Source organism: Protopterus annectens, chromosome 7.part0 (assembly GCF_019279795.1).
Source record: "Protopterus annectens isolate FY-2018-M chromosome 7.part0, PAN1.0, whole genome shotgun sequence".
Lineage (NCBI taxonomy): Eukaryota > Metazoa > Chordata > Ceratodontiformes > Protopteridae > Protopterus > Protopterus annectens.
This window is the reverse complement of record NC_056739.1, coordinates 254,796,552-254,813,686: the sequence shown is the minus strand read 5'-3', so window position 1 is coordinate 254,813,686 and position 17,135 is coordinate 254,796,552. Positions and strand designations below refer to the sequence as shown.

Sequence of the window (17,135 nt, the reverse complement as noted above, 5' to 3'; positions counted from 1 at the left end):
TTTCTGAAAACAAACTTAGGATGCATACTAGCTCTGTGTAATAAAGAGTTCCTATAACAGGGTTTTCTAAAAACTCCCATGTTCAATAAACCATTAGAGAGTCTTTCTGCAAACACATCCAGATAGGGAACTGAAGTTACTGATGCATTTATTGTAAATTTCAAATAAGGTGTTAACATATTTACTTCTTCTAGGAAGTCCTAATTCTTCTTCACTAGCTGTCCACACTTAAAAAAGATCGTCCACAAAACGTACATAGAACTTGACAAACTTTTTAAAGCTGTCAAGTTCAAATAATCTACACCTTTCCCAGTCAGCTATTACAAGATTGGCGTAGCTATTGGCACATGAAGTGCCCATAGCTATGCCATCTTTTTGTATGTAAATTTTTTGATTAAAAGTAAAAATGTTGTTGGTTAACACAATAACCAGCAACTTACATAAGATATTTGTGGATAGTCCAAGGGAGTTGGAATTTGTTTCCAAACATCTACATATACATTCAATGCTCTCACTGTTTGGAATCATAGTAAACAGAGATTGGACATCTAATGTAACTAGCCAATATGGTAGATCAATAGGCAAATCTCTCATCTTTTCATACAACATCAAAATAAATTGTTTGGTGATACAGCAGTAGAAGTGTGGAGCATTCAACATATTCTCCATACTTTCAACAAAACAATAAGTCATTAGTCTGGAATATTTCAACCAGAAATCTTACCCAAGATGAGTTGTAAATTTTAAATAGAGGTTTAACCTTCATACCATCTATTAAGAGTGAAATAACTGATTCTGTGATGGATGTAAAACTTTTCACTTGAAATATACAACTGAAACTTGACTATGGTAATTTTACACAAAATGAAGGATTTAACCTGAAAAAAACAAGTACTTATGTACCCAACTTACATCCATTACTTGGTGCATTTTCTAAATTAGTAGAAGAAGACTTGCATAAATAAAATAATAATAATAATAGAGATAAGAAATGGTATGGTAATCTAAGCCCTAGATTAAGAACTGCATTAAACACACTTAGGTGTGATACTAATATCACTATTAGACCAGTGGACAAGGGAGGTCCAGTTGTTGTGATGAATAGAAATAGTTATGTTGAAAGTATGGAGAATACGTTGAATGATCCACACTTCTACTGCTGCATCATGCAGAGCCAAGTAGAAAGGTGTATTGATGAGATATCAACATTATTAACAGATTTATTAGATAATGGTATGATCACTGAACAACATAAAAATTTCTTTCATGTTCAACATCCATTGATTCCTAGCATACAAGGTATGCCTAAAGTTCATAATCATCCTTTCCATCCTCCTATGAGGCCCATTGTGGCTTGTCGAGGCTGGGCTATGGAACTCATATCGTTATATATAGAGTTTTGTTTTAGACCAATAGTTAACACATACAGTTATATTCTAAAGGACACTAAACAATTTCTCTTGATGTTGTATGAAAAGATAAGATATTTGCCTATTGATCTACCATATTGGCTAGTTACATTAGATGTCCAATCTCTGTTTACTATGATTCCAAACAGTGAGGGCATTGAATGTATACGTAGATGTTTGGAAATGAATTCCAACTCCCTTGGACTATCCACAGATATCTTATGTAAGTTGCTGGATATTGTGTTAACCAACATTTTTACTTTTTATCAAAAAATTTACAAACAGAAAGATGGCGTCGCTATGGGCACTTCCTGTGCCAATAGCTATGCCAATCTTGTAGAGGCTGACTGGGAAAGGTATAGATTATTTGAACTTGACAGCTTTAAAAAGTTTGTCAAGTTCTATGTACGTTTTGTGAATGATCTTTTTTGGTGTGGACAGCTAGTGAAGAAGAATTAGGACTTCCTAGAAGAAGTAAATATGTTGACAACTTATTTGAAATTTACAATAAATGCATCAGTAACTTCAGTTCCCTATCTGGATGTGTTTGTAGAAAGACTCTCTAATGGTTTATTGAACACGGGAGTTTTTAGAAAACCCTGTTATAGGAACTCTTTATTACACAGAGCTAGTATGCATCCTAAGTTTGTTTTCAGAAACATTGTGAGAGGAAAAGTTATGAGAGTCTGACACATCAGGGTATCATAATGGAACTAAGGTATCCATATATTATACACAGGATGTCAATGAGATCAGAAATATTTATTCCAAGCATTGGGATATACTCACTGTTGACCCACTACTATATAATATAGTCGGAGAGGCACCTAAATTTATATATAAAAATTGCATGAATCTTCATAGACTCCTCTGTTACCCTGAAAGAATAAGTAATAAATTATACCACACCTCACCAAGTTGTACTAAACCTTGCAGGAAATGTAATATTTTCTTATATGATAGATAGTACTGCATCTTTTACACATCCTGTGAGCCAATAATGTTTCAGTTTTAATGTTATGGCTACATGTGATACAGAACACATTGTTTATTTAGCCTACTGCACACTTTGCCCAGCATTTTATGTGGGCAAATGGACAGAAAACTTAAGGATAGAATTAGGGAACACCAGTATAATATTCACATTAAATCAAATAAAAATGCACTTTATTTTATTTATTATTTATTTTATTTATTTAAATTTGTTGACCGGGAGTGTCAACAAATTTAAATAAATAAATGTCAACTTTCAAAGCATTTGTTAGAAACATCAGTTATACAGGTTAACACACCCACAATAAGAAGAGGAGATGTTATGAATTATACAGAACAAAGTGAGACTAGATGGATTATTAGGTTGAGGGCGGATAGGAAGCCAGGGCTAAATGATATAGTTCCCCTGAGACCTATGCTGAAAGGTAGAAAGTTGAAGGTTTAAAAGTTTAATTTTCATATATATATATATATATATATATATATATATATATATATATATATATATATATACACACCCTTCAGTTTCCATGCTATCTATACAAGTGGTACTATCAAATATATATAAAGAATTGATTAACAGAATTTTATTGTTTTGAATGAGTTAGTGTTTTTTATGTAGAGACACAATGGTTAATTATTTTATATTAATTGATTGTATATTATGTAATTATTTCACAAGATATGATGTCATTGTTTTAAAAAGTATATATAAGGTTTTTAAAGTATGTATAGCGTTTTGGCTTGAAGAAGCCCATGAGGGTGAAAGTGCTTGCCGAATTTTACTATTTGTCCAATAAATTGGAATTTTTATCTATTTGGTGAAGTAAAGATTTTTTATCTACTTGGTGAAGTGAAGACTGCCTTGTTTCGTATATTTTATCATCACGAAGACTCGTTGATGTGGACTGTTTATATCTGCCTTTTTACACTCCTGTGCCTTGCATTTGTTAAAGTATTTAAAAGGCCTCAGCATCCAATAAGCACAGATGAAGAACTTGCTGCCCTTATGCCAAATTCCACTGTTTTTTCTGTCTTAGATGCAAAGAGTTCATTTTGGCAAATTATGCTTGACCGAAAATCTTCGTTGTTAACCGTGTCTGGTATGCCATTTGGAAGATGCAGATTTCTGAGAATGCCACTTAAGATCAATTCTGCCAGTGAAATCTTTCAGTGTGTGATGTAACAACTTTTTTATGGCTATCAAATGCTATTATAGTAGATGATATTCTAGCTGGAACTAATGGGGAAGATGAATATGACAGAAAGATCTGGAAAGAGCACGCAAAGTGAATCTTAAGCTGAATCCATAGACATGACAGTTCAGACTATGAGAAGTTACTTATGCTGGTCACTTGTTTACCAGTTCCAGCTTATGACCAGATCCTTCCAAGCAAACAGCAATTCTCAAGATGCCAGCTCCAGACAATGTCCAAGCACTACAATGTTTTCTTGGCATGATCAACTATCTAGGCAAGTTCATTCCAGATTTAATCCAAATTACAGCACCGCTTAGAGAGCTGACACTGAAAGATGTAATTTGGTTATGGTCAGAACAGCACCAAAGAGTATTTGATGTCCTGAAACAGACGATTGCTAACCCACCAACTCTCAGCTACTATGATGATCACAAACCTCCTGTGACGCTTCTAAGTTTAGTCAAGGTGCAGTGATTCTTCAAAAGTGTAGACTAGTAGCCTATGCATCGAGAACTCTTACCCAGACTGAGATGCAATATGCCCAGACTGAGAAATAGCGTTGGGCAATTGTGTTTGCATGTTCAAAGTTTCATGATTATATTTATGGTCTACCTCTCCAGAAGAAAACTGTACCAATGTCTAGTCACTATTTTGAGAAACGACAATTTGATAACTGCACCTATATCAAACAAAACTAATGGTATATTAAAATGTTTTGGTTGTAATGTGTAGGTATATTCAGGAATGCCCTTTTATTAATTTGCTTCACTTGGACAGAACTATTAGTGTAAAAGGCAAATTTAATTGTAATTCATCTAACATAGTTTATATTGCATCCTGCTCAGTATGACCACTAGGAATCTTTGTACAAGAATAAGGGAACACTATTATGCTATTAGAACTAAAGATGATAAGAATGCTTTATTCAAACACTCAGCCATCTGTAGTTCATATAAAAAATGTATGTTTAGTGTCTTAGAACAAGTTAACAAAGACCTTAGAGGTGGTAATATCAAAAATAAAGTTGAAAGAAAAGAATCATTGTGGCAGCTCAGATTAGATGCAGATAGGTCCCCTGGACTAAATTAATTTATTAATATCAAATGTTTTTTAACAGAAGGCAATTAACATCTAATTTTATAAGTAGTAAAGTATTGGAGTTTACATATTTTATTTTTAATTTATTTTTAAACAATATTTATTTATTTATTTATTTATTGCAGTTGGTTTACCAGGATAGTCCATTGGGCCACGAAGAACCCGTTTTCAATGGGGTCCTGGGGAGAAAAGCTCCAAAAAAGAATAAATGTATATATGTATATAAATAAATATGTATATATTTTTATTGTATTAAATGTATTTAATTTATGTTTGAGAGCAAACACAGTATGTTCAATAATATTATTAAGTATTGTTTCAGTTGCAGTGTTATATTACTTTAAATTAGTAAGCATAGTGGAGTAGATTATTGTTCTGCAATCAGTCTAATTGTTTTATTAATACATAATTAAGCATGGGAGGGGCATGATATATTTGTATTTAAACTTGTGAAAAGTTTGTATGGATGTATTCTGAAGAAGTCTTTCGACAAAAGCGTTAAGTAAAAGGTTTTTACGCTCAAATATCTTGGCTGTTTTTCTCTGGTGTTCCAGTGTTTGGTTAGTAGTTTCTTGTTCACTGGTGATCGTTTTTTCTTAGTTGTTTCTATATGGCTCAAGCTCCAGAGGATGATCTGCTTAACATGTTCTTACATCTCAATGAAAGGAGTCAACATGATGATTTGGAAGGTTTGCTGGCAGAGCTACATAGTCTACAAGCATCCCTTGTCCTACTAACTAAAAAGATTAAGCAAAGTTGTATGGTGTCTACACAACAAGAAATCTATTTACCTAAAGAGATAGTGACTGATAAAGGTACCATGGTTGCTGACTTTGATGGTAGTTTTTTAGTTAACGTCCAAAATATGCTTTACAAAGATGTTACTGCCATTTTACTTGCTGAGACTGACCCTTTCAGCTTAAGTGGAGACGAAGAAATCCCTGAAGTTAATAATGGCAACAATATTACTGACAAATTATTTCTTATGGGAAAAGGGCTAAAGAAATATAGAGCACTAGTAATTGAGAACAAATATGAACGTTGCATAAGGTTACAAATTGTTCCAAAAGGTCTGAGGTTTTTTAAGGCTCCAAATGGAGTTGTTAAGGAAGACCCATTCTTTAAAGATTTAGTGTCGTTCTTTAACTCAGCTGGTCTTGACATTCTTAAATTATTGATTAAAAGGAACAATGACTCTATTAGTGACCTAAAAATTGAACTGGAAACATTAGCTTATGAGTGTAAACAGTTCCTTAATGTCAGCAACAACATTAGTTCATATTCCCAAATGTTGGTGGCTGTTGATAAGTATGAACAAGTGGTCATTTACATAAAATTGAAAAAGCTCAATAGAGATTTGCATGCTTATGAGGAAGGCAATGCATTTTATATCAATGACAACAATGCGAAGAAAACAACTTGGGGTCCTACACCTAGTAATATTAAAAAATGCACGTTTAGTTCTACATCGAAATCTGGTTGTTTCACCTTAAAATCAGCTGATCCAGGTACCGGAACTGCTTCTGTTTTGGCAAAGGAGGCGCGTCATCAGCAAAGTAAAAGTAATGGCTCGGGCAAAGCTGTTACGTCAGTTAAAAATACAATGAATGGAATTATTTCTAACAGTTACTCCTAGTTCCAGTAAATCTGCAGAACATTCAAAAACTGGCAGTGCATCTACAGCAGCAATGCGACTGAAACAAGGACGAGGATGGAGCCGTTTGCGGAAATAGGACATAGTTTCTCAGGTTTGGAACAGATTTTGAATGAAAAACATGGTTTTAAAATTCACAATTTGTCTAGTTATATTTTTAATGATGCTCAACTGCGTGTACTTGAGATGGGATTGAATTTTATTCCCAGTAGAAGAGCAGATTTAGCTAACACATTGCTTAATATCAAGTTGTATGTTAAGAAATTAAATTTAACATACATCTTTAAAGATGTACATAGACCATGTATAAATGTTCTTAAAAAACATCTACATTTAATCCCGCTTTACACAGTACTTTGAAAATGTTTGAATCTTTATGTAACAATGACATTAGGGAGTTGTTAAAAGGTAGACCTGTTGAACGTTATTTTAATTTGATTAGTGAAGAAAAGAAAGCTCTTCATGACTTACAGCAAATTAGTAACGTTAGATTTATGAAAGCTGAGAAAGCAGGTGGTTTAGTGGTGATGAATGTAGAGAACTACATTATGGCAATGGAGCAACTATTAAATAATGATGATGAATATATGGAAGTAAACGGAGATTATATTAATAGAAGTTACAATTTTGTTAAATATGTTCTATACGACCATTTGATGAATGGGGAAATTACAGGTGAAATCTTTGCTTTTTGGTTATTGAAAATCCTAGGTTGGGTGTACTATTTGGTATACCTAAAATCCACAAAGATGTCAATCACCCTCCCTTTAGAACTATTGTGGCATCATCAGGGAGTGTCACAGAGGGACTATCTTTGCATTTGGACAAAGTTTTGAAGCCTTTAGTTCAGAATTTACCTTCTTTTATTAAGACTCTTGGTCCCTTTTAGATAATATCAGGTCATACTGGACAGAGAATAAAAACTCAGGGTGGTTTATTCAGGGAGAATTGTTTATCTTAACTGTGGATGTAATTTCCCTGTAAACCTGTATCCTGCAAAAAAAAGGTTTAGAATTTGTACGGAATTTTTTGACCAAATACAATGCTTGGGGGAATTCCACTGTTGGCACCTGTTGCTCCCTAATGGAACTTTTGTTGGATAACATTTTTTTATTTTCAGCAGAAAGACATAAACAACTTAAAGGGGTAGCAATGGGTGCCACAGTAGCTCCAGCATTTGCTGGATTGGTAATGGGATGGTGGGAAAAGAACTCCTAATCTCCATTAGTTCTTTTTCTGACATTTTGTTCTATGGTCGTTACATAGATGATTTGTTTTCCATTGTCAAAGGTTCTGCAAATAATTACAACACAGTATTGGCAGAACTAAATAGTAGTTGTGAGTTTCTTAAATTCACACTTAGTGGTTTTGGTTACAGAATTAACTGTCTAGATGTATGGCTGGAATGGGATTTTGATATCCAACAATTTACAAGTAGAATTTATAGGAAGAATTCTTATGTTAATAACTACTTGTATTTTTGTAGTAATCACCACACGCACATTAAGAAAAATGTTCCTAAAGGTCAATACATAAGAGCGTCTCGGATGACAACAAATGGCAAAATATTTTTGGAAGAAATAGATTTTATCACTAATTTATTTTGTGAAAAAAGCTATCCTGTGGCAATATTGTAGGAAATCCGTGCTGATATTGTGAATAGAAGGGAAACTGTATTTTCACCTATTTTGGCAATCGGCTTACGGGGGCAAATCTTGACAGTTCAACAAGAAAGTAATACTGTTTCAAATATGACATCATCTATCCCTAGATGTACAATTGACATGTCTGTTGATAGTAATCATATTAAAAAAATGATTAAAAACAACTGGAAGATCATTCTTGGTAACAATGACTTAGTTAGTACCTTAGGCAATGCACTTAGTTTTGTTTTAAAAAAATCTAATACTATTAAGAACATGTTAGAAAAAAACAACAATTTGATAACCACACCTATATCAAACAAAACTAATGGTATGTTCAAACGTTTTGTTTGTAATATGTGTAGGTACATTCAGGAAGGCCATTTTATTAATTTGCTTCACTTGGACAGAACTATTAGAGTAAAAGGCAGATTTAATTGTAATTCATCTAACATAGTTTACATTGCATCCTGCTCAGGGTGCACTGCATTTTATGTAGGTATGACCACTAGGAAACTTTGTACAAGAATAAGGGAACACTATTACACTATTAGAACTAAAGATGATACGAATGCTTTATTCAAACACTCAACCATCTGTAGTTCATATAAAAAAAATATGTTTAGTGTCTTAGAACAAGTTGACAAAGACCTTAGAGGTGGTAATATCAAAAATAAAATTGAAAAAAAGAATCATTGTGGCAGCTCAGATTAGATGCAGATAGGTCCCCTGGACTAAATGAATTTATTAATATCAAATGTTTTTTAACAGATTAACATCTAATTTTATATGTAGTGACGTATTGGAGGTTACATATTTTATTTTTTATTTATTTTTAAACAATATGTATATTTTATTATTGTATTAAATGTATTTAATTTACGTTTGCAACTGAAACAATACTTAATATTATTGAACATACTGTGTGTGCTCTCAGTGTTATATTACTTTAAATTAGTAAGCATAGTGGAGTAGATTACTGTTCTGCAAGTAGTCTAATTGTTTTATTAATGCATACTTAAGCATGGGAGGGGCATGATATATCTGTATTTAAACTTGTGAAAAGTTTGTATGGAAGTATTCTGAAGAAGTCTTTCAATGAAAGCATTAAGTAAAAGGTGTTTACGCTCAAATATCTTGGCTGTTTTTCTCTGGTGTTCCAGTGTTTGGTTTGTAGTTTGTTGTTCACTGGCGGTCGTTCTTTCTTATCGATTTGGAGAAAGTGCATACAACTCCTGCCAGATTGCAACACATGATGCTCAAATTGCAGAAGAATCATTTCAGTCTTATTTACATGAAAGGTAAACTTCTTTATCTTGCTGATACTTTATCCAGATCACCCAGAAAAAAAACACAGAATAGCATAACAATGAGCAACTTGATTCTGAAGTCATGGAAGTGAGAAAGTTTTCTTCCACATGTCTTGATGAGATTAGAACTCACACGGCTTCAGATCAAATTCTCCAGAAGCTAAACCACTTTATCAGTCAAGGATGGCCTTCAAAGCAACCTTGTTTACTAGTAGAAGTGCAGCCATATCTTCCATACAGAGATGAGATTTTTGTCAGACAATGGTATCATAATGAAAGGTCCTAAAGTGATTGTTCCAAAATCCTTGCAACAACATTATATTAAGATTTTGCATCGTGGCCACCCAGGAACTGATTCTATCAAAAGAAGGGCGAGAGGTCTAGTATTTTGGCCTTCTGTGTCAAGAGATATTGAGAAAGTACTTTCATCTTGTTCAGTATGTAATAGTACAAAGCCGCATGAAGCAGAATGAACCACTTCAGTTAAGCCAGATTCCTGAGCTGCCTTGGTTGGCAGTAGCCATAGATATCTTTGAGTGGAATGGTCAGCATTACTTGGTGTTAGTAGACTCTTATTCCAATTGATTCAAGATTGACCTACTTCCCAACCTAACTTCAAATACTGTCGTTACTAAGTTGAAGCAACATTTTTCTGTCCTTGGTAGTCCACAAAGAGTTATTTCTGACAATGGTGGACAGTTTATAAGTCAGCAGTTCACGAGATTTGAAGAAGAGTGGGGCTTTGTTCCTATTACAAGTAGTCCCGAATAGCCTCAGTCAAACAGCTTGACTGAGTGGGCAGTTCAAAGTACAAAACAGCTGTTAGAGAAATCCAGACACGACAATAATGATGTTTTTTCTCAACTTATTAAATCTCAGAAACATTCCTCATGATAAACATCTTGGTTCACCTGCCCAGACTTATGTCAAGACAAACCAGAACCACACTATCAGCAGTAATTTATTGGTTCCAAGTGCTAAGAACAACAAAGCAGTAAAATCCAATTGTTGAAGAAACGTTTTTCCAGAAGCCTTACTATGATGAAACCAGAGAACTGCTCAGTTTATTGAAAAAAGGGGAGATAGTGATCACATCGGATTTGTGAGAAGTTTGTGTTGAGCCCAAATCGTACACTGTGAAATCACAAGGAGTGGAATTCAGACGAACTCGGAAGCATTTGTTATCAGTGTTCAAACCAGTGTTACAGCATCTTGCCTATGACAAAGACTGTAGTACTCAGAGTGACTTGTCCAATGTTCCTCTTCCATCAGCAATCCCCATTCTTGAGAAAATCCCTGTGACTCCTCAAGCAGATCATTCCTACTGATGTCCCTGTTGCCAAACCCAGTCCTAACTATTGTGTCATGAGATCAGGTCGCATCTAGAAACCTAGTTCCAGATACACAGCAACCTGGACATGACTGTTTTTCTTTATTAGTGTCTGTATACTTGCATGGCCATTGAAATGTCATTTATTTATATGAAACAGCTCAATAAAGAGGGAGGATGTAGATCAGTGTGTGATAGATATACCTTTAATAAACTTTCCAGTGAGTCAGCACATGTATGTACGTACTGAGCACGTGCAAGCAGCAGTGCCATTTAGAGTGCACAGCCAGACTGAGTATGCAAGCATGTAGTTAGGTAGTTCATTTAAATTCAATGTTCCTGCTATCCACCCTGATGTATTTGTATACAATAAACTACTTAAATGAACCTCCAAGCCTCAACATCTTCTTAACGTATATATGAAGAGTGACATTAATGTTAGCAATTTGTGGTCTAACTTAACTCATGAGAGGAGTCCCAGAGGGGATGTATCAGTTAGAGGCCATAGTAAGGACCAGATCAAGAATGTTTTAGCTCATATTGGGTCATAATATAATTTTATCCAGGAAATTCCTGCTTATACAGTCCAAACATCTCTCAACATAACTTACCTTAGAAGTGCTGGTGCTCCAGTACATGGAGTAGTAACTGAAATCACCCAGGATTACAGACATATTGCTAATAGGAATGTCTTCTAAAACTGACATGAGTTGTGCATGATCATGCTTGGGATTTGAAATGGATCTCTAGCAGGCTGTAATTTGGAAGCTCTCTTGCCCATGGTAAACACAAAACAAAGGTATGGGGAGAGGTGTGATTCCCTTTCCTTTAAACCATGTCACAGTAACAACACATAAATGAACATGTTTCAGATGCAGAAATGCCCAAGATCAAACAGTTTGGTATTAACTCATTCCCTCCAGTAGAGCTCTTTTGTGTGTGTACCTTTAACTCCCAGTGGGTGTGGTTTCAGCCTTTGAAAAATGACGTTATCACCTTAAAGTTCTAACAAATACTTATTTACAGAGGTCATATATCAATACAATTGTGTTTGCCATCATATATGCTTCAAGATAAAAATATTCTGATACTTTGTGTGTAGCATGCTTTTGGAATTATTAATGCAAATATGAACAGACAATATTTGACGCTTAGAGGAGCAGTAGGCGGTAACTGCAGAAACGCCTGTAGGCGTCACTCGGTTGTAATGACTCTCGTGCATTTTGTTCCAGGCAGCTACCTAGTAGACCTTCCTTTAATGACTCCAACTGTGTATTGGATTGTTGACTCCAGTTATCTTCCCTTCATATCTAGGTACCATTCATAGCAAACGAAGGATTCCACTCAGAAGTAGACTCTTACTGCAGCAGACACATACATAACAAGTTCCAGCATGTCTAACTGCATGTTCTCGCATTTCTTCTGATTTATTTTTTCATTATGTGCTATCTTCTCTGCTAAATGAACACTGACTGTAAACGAGCATGGAGAACTTTATTTTATAACAGGTCATGTTCTGTCTGATATGTCTGGTTCAGAAGCTAAGCCTTCTGTCATTTGAGCTGTGCTTCCCAGGTAGCTTATTACTCAAATTAAGTTATGATGCAGCCAATGTCTTTTCTAGGGTGGCTGCATCAGAGCCCATTATAAAAAGGAATTCCTGATTTAGATTGCAATCCCTTCCTTTAGACATTAAGTCTAAGTTAAAGAATTCTGCCTTACACAATCAGAATTTCTTGGTTCTGCTGATGCCGAGCCCTTCAAGACCTTGCAGGATAAGAGAAAGGGCATGTAAGACTTTAAACAGGCCTTCCTTTATCCTACTCCTAAATTTAAATGAATTACCCATCTAAATTTCCCTTTTTGTGTAGGTAGCAAACATAGTCTCCAGATAGGAGGAGATCTTCTAAGAGGGGTTTTCCAATAAGTCTTCTAAGGGTAATAAGGGACAGAGGTCTTCTTTTCCTGAATAAAACTGACTCTATTTGACATTCACATCTCTCCCTTGGCAATATTCCCCTTTCCTTCAGACTCACTTTATCTTTTCAAGTATGGCAACAAATCACCACAGATTCTTGGATAATTTCTGTCATTTAAAAAGGTTATTCTATACTACGGAAGTCCCTTCCTCCCATCTCTGGCATTCCTCAATCTCCTTTTTGCCAACTTCTCACTTGCTGGAACTTGTTCTCAAGACCTTTTGGTGCAAGGAAACATTCAACCTGTTCAGCCCTGTTAGCGGTTAAAAGGGTTTTATTCCAGAATGTTCCTGTTTCTAAGGCAGGAGAGGCCATTAGAGCCCCATTCCATATCTCTCCTTTTTCAATTAATTCCTAAAAGTTCAGTCATTCATGATGATGATGATTATGTCTGCCCAGTCTCTGTTTTCTCTGTTGCTCCCTCAGGCCTTCCTTGTGTCTCTAGATCTGAAAGATGCCTATTTTCACATTTATGTTCATCATTTCTTCAGGAATGTTTTATATTTCTTTTTTCAGACATTATTAGTTCTTTGTTATGCCCTTTGGTCTTTATACAGCTCGAAGTTTTTGCCAAATATCCAGCTGCATTGGTAGCCTTCTGCAGACTAAAGGGAGCTCAGATCTTCCCTTATTTGGATCATCTTATAGGCTCATAGGTTCATAGATTAGTACAGGGCTAACTTCCCTTGCAGGCCATTTTAAGCCTAGCCAATTATCCCAAGTGAGAATCAAACCCAGCACCTTGTGGTTGTAAGGTAAACACCTTAACCATTATGCCATCCTCCCACCCTTTCTCTTTACATTTAAAAGGAAAAGCTGCTGAGAGGATGATTCAGAGTACTGTGTTTCTATTCTAGAGTGTGAGTTTCACTTTAAATTAAAAAAGCCTGTTCTGTTCAGGTTTTCTGAGATGCAGAATTAAGACTTTGCCAGTGCTGGCTTTGCTTCCTCCACTCAAGGTCCTTTCCTTCCTCCACTCAATGTCCTTTCCTTAACAGCTTATTTCTAGACTCCTCTTCCTCTTCATGTGGTACCTACAAGAGGTAATTGGCAAGCTGTGGGGTTCAATGCATCCACCATTCCTACGTTCCCTTCACCAGACTCTAAATGAGGAAGTTTCAGTGGTATCTCAAAACTGTTTGGCTTCAACACTGCCATCCTTTGGACTTTTTCATCTCTCATTTGCCTTGTCTCAAAGTCCAGTTCCTCTGATGGATTCTTCAGATTTCTCTTAATCCCAGCCTGCCTTTCCAGCCTCTTCTTCCCAGTCAGGATCTGTATTAGGATGCATCACATCAGGTTGGAGGAACCTCATCCCACAGCATCAGAGTTCAGGGAGTTTGCTTTTTCCCAGCAACTGGTGGTCCATATCAACATCAAAGAGATTTGAACTCTAACTTTGGCTTTTCATTCTCTACACTCCCTTTGGGTTCTAGGTCCCTTGAGAGTTTTCACAAACAGCATTTTCATTGTGTGGTACATAAACAAGCAAGGGGGACAACAAAAATCATGTTTTCTATGCAAAATGATTCTTCAGGTTGGGATTTTGCAATTCACCATCGACCGACACTTCAGGCAGTCTGTATTCCCTCATAGCACAATCTAGTGGCACACAATCTAATCAAGTCCAGGGCAGACTTGTTATGAATGGATGCATCACAAGGATGTAATCCTGAACATTATCTTCAGGCATACCACATCAATGTACAATCTTTTGCCTTCCCTTTGAAAAGGCAAATTCCCGGGTTCTTTTCCAGTATGCCAGCCACATCCTCTGGCTTGGAAATCAGATGTGATGTCTTTTACCATGCCTATCGCTTCTTCCTCTGCTACCAAGAGTCCTGTGCACAATCATGTAGAACAGGCCTGAAATCTTGTTAGTGACTCTGTTTTGGCCAAGACAGCACCTATCCTCCCTTCTATTTCATCTGGCCAGGGTGCAGTCATCATGGGTTACCTCACCAGATGGATCTTCTCATTCAGGACAAGGAATCTCTCATTCCCCCTCATTTACTCACCTTTCATTTGACACTAGATGATAGGGTTTTAATTCCTTTTAGGCACTAATTTTCTGAGGCTGGGTTTTGCAGGAGGCTGGGGAACCCAATACTAGAAAATCCAATATGGCTAAATGGAAGGAAGTTTCTATATGGTGTCAGAAATGTAAGGTAGGCACTGTTTCAATTTGTACTTCTACTGCTCTTCATTTGTCTAAACTTCTCATTTCTGGCCTGGCATACTCATCAGTTAAAGCTAATTTACCAGCCATATCTGCTTGTCTGCCCTTCAGTATGCCATTTTTAGGTTTGAAGTCATACTTTGAAAAGCATACTTCATATTAGACACCCGAGAAAGCCTATTCCACATTTTTGGGACCTCATTTTTAAGTTGATTTGGCCACCTTTGGAGGTTACAGTTTTTTCTTCAGAGCTCTGTACTTTGAAAACTGTCCATTTGGCACTCATGACAGTTCCCTTTTTACTGTTTTTTTTTTCTGAGACAAAGCTTCTCTTCATACTAACCCTTCTTTTATGCCCAATAAAGTTAATGATTTGTCTTTAAATCTCACAATTCATCTTCCTCCTTTTCCACCCTTCTACACAAAATTATCGTGAGAGGATTCATCACACCTTGGATAGCTCAGATATTACCTTGACAATAGTAAGGATATAAGGAAATCTGTTCAACATTTTGTTTCTTTCCATTCCAAGAAATGTGGCTTGGCTGTTCTAAGCAACCCATTTCCGAAGATCTGCGACAGTCAGGCATGAATGTTGAAGAAGGCAGGAGTGTTACACTGAATTGAGAGAGTTGGTGACAGTTAACACGATACCCTGACCCCATGTAGAAAAAATGGGGAAAGGGGGGGTGATGATGATGATGATGATGATGATGATCACAGTACAGCTATGTGAGATCTCGTCGTAAGGGTAGATGTCAATTTTCTCACTGTTGCAATATTCTGGCTCTCATCCTTTTCCCCCTATGTTCCTATGTTTATTTCCTTCAGGTAGATGGGTTCTTCTTCCCTTTCTGGATGTACACATATGTGCTTTTTCTCTTAGGTTGCTCTGGTTCTCCTGGGTTAATTCAGTTCTAAGGATTAGGTGATCACATGTCACTTATGTACCTTGTGGGACATACTTCTGATGTAGAGTGCATGAAAGTTGCAAAGGCTTTGGTATGCTGGGCAGAAGTTCAGCTCTCCTCTGCAGGATATCCACTTATTAAGGAGTATTGCAGCTGTGAGAAGAATGAAGATCTTGCACAACTGTGATTTCTTTTGACAGATTTCCATTTTTAATTTCTCCATGTCTTTTTGGGTTTCTAAGACCATGAGAAGAATGAACCCCATCCCTAAGTCAAAGCATTTTTAAAGTTCATGAAATTAGTATTGTTTCAATCTTTGATTTTAGGCAGAAGAGTTCTTTGCAAAACCTGCAAAGTTCCCAGTAATGGGTCTTCCTGTAATTCATACTGACTTCTATGTATCAGTAACGTATCTAAGTATGATTCTAAATTCTTTTTTACAAGACCCATTAATCCTACTACTGTTGGAACTATCTGTGTATCTTTCTTCCATATTTCTCTCATTTCTGCCAGCAAATCCTAATATTTTATGACTTTGTGCCTCTCTGTACATAAGACACTGTAGTCACTGGGTGTAGCAGTGGTTTTCTATTGGTCGAACTTGAAAAGACAAAAAGGCAAAATGACGAAGCGGCATATAAGTAAATTTTATCCCTGGGAAAGAAATTGCTTGGCCGCATCCATTACTTTGCCGTTTTCGTCACTGTAGTGTGATCTCAGAGTTGGTATATTTAAGTAGGGGGGATGTGTGGGGCTAAGCCCCCCACTTTATGTTATGTTTTAAGTGTATTTTTTTTATTTTTATGGAACAGCGATTTTTTTCCCTTGGAAAAAAATTGCCGTTCTAAGCGTTCGAGTTTGTAAGCTTATGCTTACATGGGGTCAATAAATCATTGTTCGCTTTTCTAAGCGTTCGATGATTTAATATAGACCCATAGAAATTTCAGTGATCACTGCTACTTCTGGCTTTTTTCCATGGACTACTATATCTGGTTTTCTCACATCTATTTCTTGAACTATTGGTAATGGGTGATCCCATGTGATATAAACTTCATTTTCTATAATGCATGGTTTCAGTGTTTTTCAGCTACTTCAATGTTTGCACAATCCCCTATGCAACAGTCTTACCACATTATTATGCCTTAAGTATACAGTCCTTCTGCCATTAGTATATAACAACCAGCAACAAAGTGCGCAACTGTTTCTAATTCTGCTTTACATACTTTGTCTGTTTCTACTACATCAAGAAACAACAAAATTATACCTATAAAGCACTGGATAACATCGCTATAACAATGAAATATAAATCAAGCAGAAAAGTAGCAAAGGTCTGGCTTTAAACTGTCCAACAGGCATAAATATCCAGGCAGAATCCAATAATATTGAGCAGCTCTATTTTATTCAGCACAAGCGCATTCACAATAGCTTCA

The 17,135-nt window shown here is 36.0% G+C and overlaps 1 protein-coding gene across 1 annotated transcript in view; it reads right to left on the bottom strand.

Moving 5' to 3' along the window:
* Positions 1-17,135, bottom strand: part of LOC122805946 — a 105,021-nt gene that overhangs the window by 18,723 nt on the left and 69,163 nt on the right. Inside the window, exons 4-5 of the mRNA XM_044076191.1 lie at positions 13,702-13,890; positions 12,811-12,969 (exon numbers count right to left, since the gene is read on the bottom strand). Of these exons, the coding sequence (XP_043932126.1) occupies positions 12,811-12,969; positions 13,702-13,890 (348 nt within the window). The remainder of the gene's footprint in view (positions 1-12,810; positions 12,970-13,701; positions 13,891-17,135) is intronic.